The 13,047-nt window shown below is 36.1% G+C and overlaps 1 protein-coding gene across 1 annotated transcript; it reads left to right on the forward strand.

The window, feature by feature from the left end:
- The first annotated feature begins 436 nt into the window (after positions 1 to 436).
- LOC103543826 (olfactory receptor 4A47-like) lies at positions 437 to 1,369 on the forward strand. The gene has a single exon (XM_008510672.2). It carries the CDS (start codon positions 452 to 454, stop codon positions 1,367 to 1,369), a length of 918 nt encoding a protein of 305 aa, XP_008508894.2. The 5' UTR covers positions 437 to 451.
- Positions 1,370 to 13,047: the final 11,678 nt, after the last annotated feature.

Below are 13,047 nucleotides of genomic sequence, written 5' to 3' on the forward strand. Positions count from 1 at the left end.
AAGAATGTTATTTTACCCCTGGGATGTAGAAAGCCTTCTCTTTTATTAACTGGAAAGTAAAGATAAATTAAGTCTTACTTTATTTTTTCATTAAAGTTTTAGTCTATTTTTACTTTATTTTTGTATGTTATTAGCTATAGGTACAATTTTATTAACTTCCAGATGGAAAGCTAGTTGTGGCAACCTATTTATATAGTAATGTATTCTTCCCCACATATGTCTCTAATGACTTGTCTCTGTATTACTCGGTAATATTACTGAGGTTAGGGACCATATTTTAAGCACCCTTGTATTCTTTTAATCTCTTAATGTATTGGTACATGATAAATCATAATGCCTATTTGTTGAATGAAGAAACAAATTATCTCAAGATTTCAGGAAGTCACTAGTAATAACTATATTTGCAGGTAATCTTGTCCTGAACTCTGAAATAAGATGTAGAGAAGAACCTATGGAACAAAGGAACAATGTGACTGAATTTGTACTCTTGGGGCTCACTCAGAGCCTCCAGGATCAGAAGATACTATTTGTTGTGTTCTTGCTCATCTACATTGTGACAATGGTGGGCAACCTACTCATTGTCATGACTGTGGTAGTCAGCCCAAGCCTGGATGCCCCTATGTACTTCTTTCTTGGCTACTTATCATTTATGGATGCTGTTTATTCTACTACAGTCACCCCAAATATGATTATAGACTTTCTCTATGAGAAGAAAACCATTTCCTTGCAAGCTTGCATGAGGCAGCTTTTTATAGGGCACTTATTTGGTGGTGCTGAGATTTTACTCCTGGTGGTCATGGCCTATGACTGTTTTGTGGCCATCTGCAAACCCTTGCATTATTTGACAATCATGAATCAATGTGTGCGTGTTCTGATGCTTCTGTTGGCCTGGCTTGGAGGTTTTCTGCATGCTGTAGTTCAACTTCTCTTTGTCTACAACCTTCCCTTCTGTGGCCCCAATGTCATCGACCACTTCATCTGTGACATGTACCCCTTATTAAAACTTGCCTGCACTGACACCTACATTATTAGTCTCACTGTGATTGCCAATGATGGGGCAATCTGTGTGGTCATCTTTATGCTCTTACTCATCTCCTGTGGGGTCATTCTGCACTCCCTGAAGAATCTTACTCAGGAAGGGAGGCGCAAAACCCTATCCACCTGTGGCTCCCACATCGCTGTGGTGGTCCTCTTCTTTGTCCCCTGTATTTTTATGTATGTGAGACCTCCTTCTACCTTACCCATTGATAAATCCTTGACTGTGTTTTACACCATTATCACCCCTATGTTGAACCCTTTAATCTATACTCTGAGAAATGGAGAGATGAGAAATGCCATGAAAAACCTCTGGACCAGAAAAAGAAAATGAAGCAGCAGAGAAATGTACCACCTGTTTTCAATGAAGAATTGCTCCTTCCAGGAAAGCCATGTGTGATTATTTAATTATAGTAAAGTTTTCCTCAGGTTTAATAACTTGGACGTTATAAAAAATATTTATGTGAATACTTTGATTAAAATATATTTTTAAGATTTTCATAATTTCTTAGGACAATATATGTTCAGTTTTTGTGCATAAAATGTCTCTCTTGAAAAGTATAGGCTTATGTTCTATATGATGAGTTATGCTACAGTTAATGCTGTAAATTAATTTTAGTTAGAAGATTTTTGCATGTTTCTCTCTTAATGTAATATTTTTCAGAATTAATAGTCCTCGTTACAGATTTCAGAAAAATAAAATGAGAAATAAAAACTTGGTTCACTCCTCTCCATATAGACAGCCCATATTAATATTTGAAGTATATATCTATGTTTGTATCTACGAGATACTTTAAATATATAATTCTGTTCATATTGTTTAGCACGCTAAGGTTGAAGAGGAATGATGTTTCATAGTTTTAATATTAATCATAAGGGCGCTAAGTAAATAAGACGATTCTAATGAGCAAGGCCGATATGCAGAAAAACAGCTACATCTTATGTATTGTTCTGATTGGAAAATCACAGTATCTCCTCAAGTGGAACAACTTTGTTTTGGTTTTACATTTGCAAAATGATCCATTAACTTTCCCAGATAGTTTAGAATATCTGATAATAGCTCTGCTACTTTTCAATATCTCCATCCCCTTTCTTAGCTTATAGTGTTTCACAGCCTTCTATACTGACCCAGGCCCTGCCTTTCATATGTAAAATCAGCATAATCCATAATCCTTGAGCTTCAAATATGAAAAACAGAACTCCACAACAGATATTTTGAGTGATATTGTTGTTAAGAAAGATGCTGACAATATATGCTCTTCTTTCCTCTCTTGTTAATGGAATGTAGATTATTAGGTAATAAAGAGGCCAGAACATATTGTTTTATTTGACAGAGACTTCAATCATAAAATCCTTTCTCTCTCTGAAACAGGCTTGGAACAAAATGTTATCTGTCTCTAAGACGTCAGGAAGCATGTGGTCAAAGAAACTCATAATTCTGCCTCCCTTATTTAGTCTGGATTCCTAAGGGGCTAAGGCTATGGGGCAACAAGTCCTTTTCATTGGCAAATCACACAGCATGAGAAACCTTGTATGCTGCTTTTTATCCCTGTTGTTGGAGGTTTCTTACATCATCTCAAAGTCTTCCCAAAATAATACTATTCACCAAATGATATCAAGTATATGACTTTATCAGAATTTATATAATTAACTCCTTCACTTTTGGACATTGCTGTAGACTGAAAGTTTGTGTCCTCCCCAAGTTCACAAGTTAAATCCTTTATAATGTGGTAGTATTTGAAGGTGGGCTTTTGGGGAAATACTTAGATCATGAAGGTGGAGTCCTCTTGAATGGGATTAGTGTTCTTAAAAAAGAGACCCCAGAGAGCTCCCTTGTCCCTTCTGCCCTGTGAGGACACAGCAAAAAATTGGCTGTCTGTGAACTAGAAAGCAGGTCCCCACAAGACATGGAATCAGCTGGCGCCTTACCTTGGACTTCTGAGCCTCCAAAACTGTGACAAATAATTTTTTTTTTAAGCCACCCAGTCTATGGTATTCTATAATAACAGCCCAAATGGAATTAAACATTTGGTTAATTTTCAAATTTGTATAATTATTTCAATTGATGAGGTAAAAATGTTTATTAATTGCCCGTGTTCATTGGTCTATTCTCTCCCTGAAGTCAGGAAAGGTTACTTAGTTGTCTTTGTGCTCTCTGTTCCCTGCATAGTGTCTGGGACATAGACTCCACCCCATAAACTTGGTTGTTACTTGTATCTTTGAATTCTTGTTCTATTGGAGTGAGAATTTTTACTGATGAATTTTGATGAATTCTTTCTACATTAAATATACATATTTGTGATAAATATTTGCTCTTCTTTGATATTTGGTACAAATGTTAACCTTATTTATGTTATAGTTATGGATGTTGTTATATAAAGATGCTATATTTTTATGTTCCATTTTCTTCAGTGATATTATAAATTTTAACCTCTTGTTTTCTTTGATAAATTTTCAAAAAACTTTTTTAATCCTTTTAGATTTTAATTTTGTTTGTGATTAGGAAATATCTAAGCCTATTTTCCTCAAATACGTAAAACAATCTGCCAACTTTATTATTTTCTTTTTTTTTGATTAGTAATTTGATTGTATTTGATTCAGCTGGCTCTCTTTTTTTAAATTTATTTTTTAATTGAGTTCATAATAGTTTACATCAATGTGAAATTTCAGTTGTACTTTATTTCTTCACTGTCACCACATAAGTGCTCCCCTTCACCTCCTGTGCCCACCCCCTTCCTCTGATAAATGCTGAACTGTTTTATTTGTCCATGTGTTTGTTCATATTACACATATGAGTGAAATCACCTATGTTTGTCTGTCTCAGTCTGGCTTATTTCACTTAGCATAATTCTCTCCAGGTCCATCCATGTTGTTGCAAATGGGATGATTTTGTCTCTTTTATGGCTGAGTAGTATTCCATTGTATATATACACCACATCTTCTTTATCCAATCATCAGTAAATGGGTACTTGGGCTGCTTCCACGTCTTGGCTATTGTAAATAGTGCTGCAATGAACACAGGGGTGCATATGTTACTTTGGATTGTTGATTTTGAATTGTTTGGGTAGATACCCAGTAGTGGGATAGCTTGGTCATATGGTAGTTCTACTTTCAGTTTTTTGAGGAATCTCCATACTGTTTTCCATAGTGACTGCACCAGTTTGCATTCTCACCACAGTGTATGAGGGTTCGCTTTTCTCCACACCCTCTCCAACATTTGTTATTTTTAGTCTTAGTGATTATAGCCATTTTAACAGGCATAAGGTAGTATCTTAGTGTAGTTTTGATTTGCTTTTCCCTGATGATTAGTGATGTTGAACATCTTTTCATGTGCCTATTGGCTAGCTGTATATCTTCTTTGGAAAAATGTCTGTTCATGTCCTCTGCCCATTTTTTGATCAGGTTGTTTGTTTTTTTATTGTTGAGTTGTGTGAGTTCCTTATATATTATAGAGATTAACCCCTTGTCAGATATATGATTTGCAAATATTTTCTCCCAATTCGTGCGTTGTCTCTGTGTTTTGATTATTGTTTCTTTTGCCTTGCAGAAGCTCTTTAGTCTGATGAACTCCCACTTGTTTATTTTTTCTTTTGTTTCCCTTGTCTGAGAAGACATGGTATTTGAAAAGATCCTTTTTAGTTCAATGTCAAAGAGTGTACTACTGATGTTATCTTCCAGGAGTTTTATAGTTTCAGGACATATCTTCAAGTCTTCGATCCATTTTGAGTTTATTTTTGTGTGTTGTGTGAGATAGTGGTCTACCTTCATTCTTTTGCATGTGGCTGTCCAGTTTTCCCAACACCATTTATTGAAGACTATCTTTTCTCCATTATATGTTCTTGACAACTTTGTCCAAGATTAGCTGTCTGTAGATGTCTGGTTTTATTCCTGGGCTTTCACTTCTGTTCCGTTAATCTGTGTGCCTGTTTTTCTACCAGTACCATGCTGTTTTGATCACTATGGCTTTGTAGTACATTTTGAAGTCAGGGATTGTGATGCCTCCAGCTTTGTTCTTTTTCCTCAGGATTGCTTTAGCAATTGGGATCTTTGTTGTCCCATACGAATTTTAGGACTCTTTGCTCTGTTTTTGTGAAGAATGTCAATTGGATTCTGATAGGGATTGCATTGAAGCTGTAGATTGCTTTGGGTAGTAGTGACATTTTAACTATGTTTATTCTTCCAATCCATGGGCAAGGAATCTCTTTGCATCACTTTATGTCATTATCAATTTCTTTCAGTTGTGTCTTATAGTTTTCCTTGTATAAGTCCTTCACGTCCTTGGTTAGGTTTATTCCTAGGTACTTTATTCTTTTAGTTGTGATTGCAAATGGAATTGTTTTCTTGAGTTCTCTTTCTGTAAGTTCATTATTGGAGTATAGAAAAACAACTGATTTTTGTAAGTTGATTCTGTACCCTGTAATTTTACTGTAGTTGTTAATTACTTCTAATAGTTTTCCAATGGATTCTATAGGGTTTTCTGTATATAAGATCATGCATTTGCAAACAGTGAGAGTTTCACTTCTTCACTCCCTATTTGGATTACTTTTATTTCTTTCTCTTGCCTAATTGCTCTGACCAAAGCCTCCAGAACTATGTTGAATATGAGTGGTAATAGTGGGTATACTTGTCTTTTTCCTGTTCTCAGGGGGATGGCGTTCAGTTTTTGCCCATTCAGTATGATGTTGGCTGTGGATTTGTCATATATGACCTTTGTTATGTTGAGGTAATTTCCTTCTATCCTCTTTTTGCTAAGAGTTTTTATCATAAATCGCTGTTGGATCTTGTCAAATGCTTTTTCTGCATCTGTTGAGAAGATCACGTGGTTTTTGTTCCTCACTTTGTTAATTTGGTGTATCACGTTGATTGATTGGCAGATGTGGAACCATCCCTGAGTCCCTAGTATAAATCCCACTTCATCCTGAAATATGATCCTTTTGATATATTGCTGTATTTGGGTTGCCAAAGTTTTGTTGAGGATTTTTGCATCTATGTTCATCAGCAATATTGGCCTGTAGTTTTCTTGTTTTGTGTTGTCCTTGTCAGGCTTTGGTATCAGAGTGATGTTGGCCTCATAAAATGTGTTAGAAAGTGTTCCATCTTCCCTAATTTTTTGGAATAGCTTGAAAAGGATAGGTATTAAATCCTTTCTGAAAGTTTGGTAGAATTCCCTAGGGAAGCCGTCTGGTCCGGGGGTTTTATTCTTTGGGATGCTTTTGATTGCTGTTTCAATCTCTTTCCTTGTGATTGGTCTATTCAGATTATCTGTTTCTTCTTGATTCAGCTTTGGATGGTTGTAAGAGTCTAAGAATTTATCCATTTAATCTAGATTGTCCATTTTGTTGTAATATTGTTCTTCATAGTATTCTCTTACAATCTGTTGTATTTCTGTGATATCCATTGTTATTTCTCCTCTTTCATTTCTGATTTTGTTTATCTGAGCCTTCTGTCTTTTTTTCTTTGTAAGTCTGTCTAGGCGTTTGTCAATTTTATTTATCTTCTCAGAGAACCAGCTCTTTGTTTCATTGATCTTTTCTACTGCCTTTTTTGTTTCGATAGCGTTTATTTCTGCTCTGATTTTTATTATTTCTCTCCTTTTGCTGACTGGGCTTTGTTTGTTCTTCTTTTGCTAATTCAGTTAAGTGTAATTTGCGATTGCTTATTTGGGATTTTTCTTGTTTGCTAAGGTGGCCTGTATTGTGATGAATTTTCCTCTTAATGTGGCTTTTGATGCATCCCATATGAGTTGGTATGGTATATTTTCATTTTCATTTGCCTCCAGATATTTTTTTGATTTCTCCTTTGATTTCTTCAATGATCCATTGCTTGTTCAATAGCATGTTGTTTAGTCTCCACTTCTTTGTCCCTTTCTCAGCTTTTTTCTTGTAATTAATTTCTAGCTTTATACCACTGTGATCAGAAAAGATGCTTGTTATTATTTCCACTTTCTTAAATTTATAGAGGCTTGCCTTGTTTCCCAACATATGGTCTATCCTTGAGAATGTTCTGTTTGCACTTGAGAATAATGTGTATTGTGGTGTTTTGGATGGAGTGTTCTACATATGTCTATTAAGTCCAACTGATTTAGCTTTTCCTTTAATTCCACTGTTTCCTTGTTGATTTTCTGTCTGGATGATCTATCCATGGTTGTGAGTGGAGGGTTGTGGTCCCCTACTAGTATTGTGTTATTATTAATGTCATCTGTTAGGTTTGTTAATAGCTACTTTATGTACTTTGGTGCTCCTGTGTTGGGTGCATAGACATTTATGTGTTGTTTCTTCTGGATGGAGTGTCCCTTTGATCATTATATACTGCCCCTCTTTGTCTCTTTTTACCTGTCTCATCTTGAAGTCTACTTTGCCTGATACACATATTGTGACACCTGCCTTCTGTTTGCCATTAGCTTGGAGTATCCTCTTCCATCCCTTTACTCTGAGCCTGTATTTGTCATAGGAGCTGAGATGTGTTTTCTGGAGGCAGCATATTGTTAGGTCTTGTTCTTTAATCCATCTTGCTGCTCTGTGTCTTTCTATTGGAAAATTCAATCCTTCTATGTTTAAGGTGATTATCGATAGATGAGAGCTTAATGCTACCCTATTATCACTTGTTTTCTGGTTCTCCTGCATTTCCTTTGTTTCTCATCCTGTGTGTTTTGGTCTACCCATTGAATTATGTAGTTTTAAATGATTTGTGCCTTTGTTTTCTCCTTATTTATTATTTGTGTCTCTATTCTGCTTTTTTGTTTCAAGGTTACCATGAGGTTTGTATTCAGAATCTCGTGTATAAGATAGTCCATTTTCTGATGGCCTCATTTCCTAAGTCTAAACCGATTTGGTCCCTTTCCTCTTCCCCTCCTAAGTTGTTTTTCTGACATCTTATTCCATCTTGTGTTGTTAGTTTGTGGTTAAAATGGCAAGATTATCTTTGTTTTTGGTTTTCCTTCCCTTTATCTTTAATGCTATACTTGAGTATTTGCTATCTTATTCTGAGTCTATCTATCTATTTATCTCCTTACTCTGTAACCCCTTTCTCCATTTTTTTTTTTTTCAGGTATGAGGGCCTTCTCGAGGATTTCTTATCAGGGGGGTGTCTCATGGCTACAAACTCCCTTAGCGTTTGTTCGTCTAGGAAAGTTTTTATTTCTCCATCATATCTGAAGGATATTTTTGCTGGATAGGGTATTCTTCACTGAAGATTTTTGTCTCTCAAAGATTTGAATGTGTAATTTCATTCTCTCCTAGCCTTTAAGGTCTCTGCAGAGAAATTGGCTAAAAGCCTGATAGGGGTTCCTTTTTAGGTTATTTTCTTCTGCCTTGCCACCCTTAGTATTCTTTCTTTGTCAATCATTTTTGCCAGTTTTACTACTATATGACTTGCAGTAGGTCTTTTTACATTGACATATCTAGGAGATCTGGAAGTGTCTTCCACATGGATTTCCATCTCTTGCCTTAAGTTTGGAATTTCTCTGCTATTATTTCTTTGAACATGCATTCTGCTCCATTTTCCTTCTCTTCTCCTTCTTGAATACCTATAATTCTTATGTTGCATTTCCTAATTGAGTTGGATGTTTCTTGGAGACTTTCTTCATTTCTCTTTAGTCTTAATTCTCTCTACTCCTCTATCTGGAGCATTTCAACATGTCTATCTTCGATTATGTTGACATGCCCCTCTATGATGTCCACTTGAGTGTTCAGGGAATCCATGTTTTGTTTTATCTCTTCCATTGTGTCTTCCATCTCTAATATTTCTGATTGATTCTTCTTTATCGTTTCAAGCTCTTTTGTGAAGTTGCTCCTGAACTCCTTGAATTCTTTCTCTACATTCTCTTTTACCTCATTGAGTTTTTTGATGATAGCTATTTTGAATTCATTGTCATTTAGATTACATATTTCTGTGTCCTCAGGACTGAGTTCTGGGTACTTGTTGTTTTCTCTCTGGTCTAGAGATTTGATATAATATTTGTTATTGCTAGAGGTGGTGGCTCTGTTTCTACACATCCTGGTATTATTTGGTTGCAGTTACCGCCTATTGCTGCTGAGTAGGAGTTGAGAGCCAAGTATTCTGAGCCCTCTGCCTTCAGCTGAGATCCCTGGCTGTGGAGTTGCACTGGGAAGGCGGGAAGGGGGTGCTTTCTCCTGCTTGCTTTTGGGGTTTTCTCACTCTGCTCTCCCTATCTGCTCTCCTGGGGTGTTGGCTTGATAAGGTCACCCCCCTCGAAAGCTCTCATTCTGGTAGAGGTCTTCCCTCTAGGCTGCACAGGCCCTCTGGGATCCTTGATGTTCCTACAAACATCTCCTCCACTGTTCCTTCCATCTTGGAGGCCTCTTGTGATCCCCTATATCAGTCTTTAGGGGAGGGAGTGAAGTTTTCTCTTACACTGCTCCACCTAATCTGAGGGGCAGCTCCAGCCTCTCTGCCCTCCGTCATATGGCTGCATGGGTCTCTCTGACATTATTTGTGTTGTGCTTGGATGTCCACTGGTGGAATATGAATGCTTTTTGTTGTATGTTGGATGGGAGAGATTACCAGGCAAGTTCACTCTGCCATGATGTTGACATCACCAAGATTATTATTAATTTCGGTAATAATTTGAAACTTTTCTATGTAATATGTCAATTTTATCCATTTAGAAGGTTTAATTTTGGGGCCATTTCTCCCATTTTTCCTCCTCCTCATCCTCATTTTCCTTCTTCTTTGGTGTATGTCCCTACCACTAACATACTATTTCAGTGACCAAGATTTTTTGTGTGTGTACTTTTACTTACCCAGGGTAGTCTCCCCTAATAACTCATCTTTTTCACACTTTCTTTCAATTCCTATATATTATTTTTCCTGATAAATTTTAGGGTCATTTTGTAAAGTTTGGAAACTTTTCATAAAAATATATTTAGAATTTCATGACTTTGCATGTTTATTTTAAGAAAATGGTGTTTTAATTTCTTGTTTTCAAGTGATAACTGACAGTCTGTAGGATCCCTATCCCTATCCCTTTAGATGCAGGAGCACAAGCAGGATAGTCAGACGTTTTATGTGATACTCAGGGATCCCAGCAGTACAAAGTTGAAGGTGTCAGGCCAGTTAAGGGCTATGTCCCAAAATATCAGACTGTCACTTTCACAATCTTGTATTGCTCAAAGAAGTTACGTGGCTTGCCCAGATTTGAGTTGGTGGAGAAGTAGATGACAACATTTGATGGGGACTGGCAAAGTCACATTGCAGAACAGCAGGTGGGATGGGAGATATTATTGTATTCATTTTTGGAAAATACAATAGTTTACATCTCTGAAAGTGCATGCTTGGAGTTTCATTCAGATTGAGTTGAATCTATAGATCATTTTGGAGTGAATACCATCCTAACAATATTGAATTTTCTAATTCCTGAATACCATATGTCTATTTATTTAGGTATTTTCAAAATTTATTTTTGAAACGTAATTTTTAGTACAGGGATGTTGCTCAGCTTTTCCTAAATATTTATGTTTTCAGATGCCATTGTAAAAGATGTTTAATATTTTTTCAATTGTTATTTATGCTAATATATAGAAATGCAATGGAATATTTAATTTGGACCTTGAATCCTACAAACTTGCTAAATTCACTTATTTATAGCAATCTCTGTAGACTCCTTAGAATTTTCTATGACACAATCATGTCATCTACTAAAAAAGGACAGTTTGTTTCTTTGAGAGATATAGGAGTATTTAGTTTTTCATCTTCTTTTTGAGTAATTTTCAGAAGTATGTGTTTTTCCTATTCTTTATCCATTTTATCTGTTATCAAATTTATTGGAATAAGGTTTTTTAAGGACAACCTTAATTATTCTTTTAAAGTCTGAGGGATCTGTATGATGTTTATCTCCTCTTTTGTTTCTGATATTGGTAATTTGGAGTTTTCTGTCTTTTGATCACTCTTGCTACAAGTTTATCAATTTTGCTAAAAAAGTACCAATTTTTGTCTGTTTTGATTTTCTCCATTTTATGTTTTCTATTTTATTGATTTTTGATCTTATCTTTACTATCTCCTTTCTTTTACTTTGGCTTTAGCTTACTTCTCTTGCTCTAGCTTCTTAAGATAAATGCTTAGATAGCTTCTTTTAAGCAATTATTTTCTTTTCCTGTTTTTTTGAGGAAGATTAGCCTTGAACTAACTGCTGCTAATCCTCCTCTTTTTGCTGAGGAAGACTGGCCCTGAGCTCACATCCGTGCCCATCTTCCTCTACTTTATATGTGGGATGCCTACCACAGCATGGCGTGCCAAGTGGTGCCATGTCGACACCTGGGATCCGAATCGGCGAGCCCTGGGCTGCTGAAGCCGAATGTGCGCACTTAACCACTGTGCCACTGGGCCGGCCCCAGTATTTATCTTTAATATAAGCATTTAAAGCTATAAGTTTCCTTCTAAGTACTGTTTTGGTTGCATCTCACAAATCCCCATATGTTTTCATTACTTAGTTCTAAATATCTACTTATTTCTATTATTATTTCTTCTTTGATTTATAGGTTCTTTAAATATTTATTGCTATTTCCAAATATTTGGAAGGTTTTCTAGGTATCTCTACTTGCTTTCTATTTCTGCATGACAAACGCCCCAAAACTTAGTGGCTTGAAGCAAAACTCACTTCTTATCTCACAGTTTCTTTGCATCAGGAAATTGGGCATGACTTAGCTGATTCCTCCACTTCACGTTCTCTCATAAGGCTATAATCAAGGTGTTGGCTGGAGCTACAGTCTCATATGAAGGCTCAGCTGAGGAAGGATCCACTTCTTAGCTTTCTCACATGATCGCTGGCAGAATTCAATTTCTCAACATAAATTAACAATCTCTTCAAATTGTAATCCCAATTACATTCCACTGTCCTTTGAAATTATCGTCACACATTTTACTGCTAAAAATGTTATAAACCCCTGAATTTATTATTAATCTTCCTTTAAATGATTAATTTTTAAAAGTATTTAAGAAAAAAAATCTGTTTTATCCGTATACGTCATTTCCATCTTTTCTGTATATCCTGATTTTTATATGATATTGTTTTCTTCAGCCTGAATAAATTCTTTTCGTATTTCTTGCAATGTAAATCTGCTGGCTACGACTTTTTCCACCCCTCACATACTGAACTGATTTTTGAGTTCCATATACACAGGTTGAGACTACATTCAGCTCAGTGAAACAATAGCTGAAAGGCTGAAAGAGTGGGCAGAAATTTCAGCAGCTTCCCAGTGCAGAGGTATTGGAAAAGAGTTTGCAGCCCAAGTTCTGCCAGTTTCCATTCAAGTTCTGCATCAGACTTTCCACTGAAACCCAAGAAGGTCCATGCCTCAGGATTAGTGTCCACATCTCAGGATTAAGGACTACACTAGGACATTTAGTTATTCCTCTACTAACTGGACCACTTTTCCTTCTTTACCCTTTATAATTTTCACCACTTAATAGTTCAGGTGGTTCAGTAGAGGCATTGCATTATATATTTCCTACAAATAATATAAGCATAATTCTCAGGTAAAGTACTAAATAAACTTCGGTCAAGTTCTCCCACTCAAGTAAAAAGGGATTGAGTGCCTTATCCTAGCACCAACTAACTTCATGTCACACATGAGAGAAATAGTTGAGTTTTATTCAGTAGAGTCAAGACAATCTTACGGGAAAAGAATAATAATGTCCTTCTTAAGATTTATCACTGATTTGTGTGTTTGTTTCCTTTCTGTCATGATTTTCCCATTTAACCACTTATTACCTATCTGAACCCAATTTCAGATTTTGATTAACTTATGATTATGTGAGTTGTAAGGGGTATAATATGTTCATGTGATATACTTCTTAGCCCATTTATGCCCACTGGACATGGGAAAATTTGTGCCTTGTTTCAATAAGATGTAATACATGGGAACAAATTGGCACACCATGTATTGTTCCAATAGCTTGATAGCATTTTCATTTGTGATTTGGATCACAGACTAACTGAAGTCCAAAGTGGAATTAAAAGATAATCTGTTTGAGGCCACCAGGAGCTATGGCTAA

The sequence above is a fragment of the Equus przewalskii genome, unplaced genomic scaffold (assembly GCF_037783145.1).
Source record: "Equus przewalskii isolate Varuska unplaced genomic scaffold, EquPr2 contig_12299, whole genome shotgun sequence".
Lineage (NCBI taxonomy): Eukaryota > Metazoa > Chordata > Mammalia > Perissodactyla > Equidae > Equus > Equus przewalskii.

Coding starts and splice junctions, on each gene's coding strand:
- LOC103543826 (XM_008510672.2), top strand. CDS start 452: ATGGAACAAAGGAACAATGTGACTGAATTTGTACTCTTGGGGCTCACT.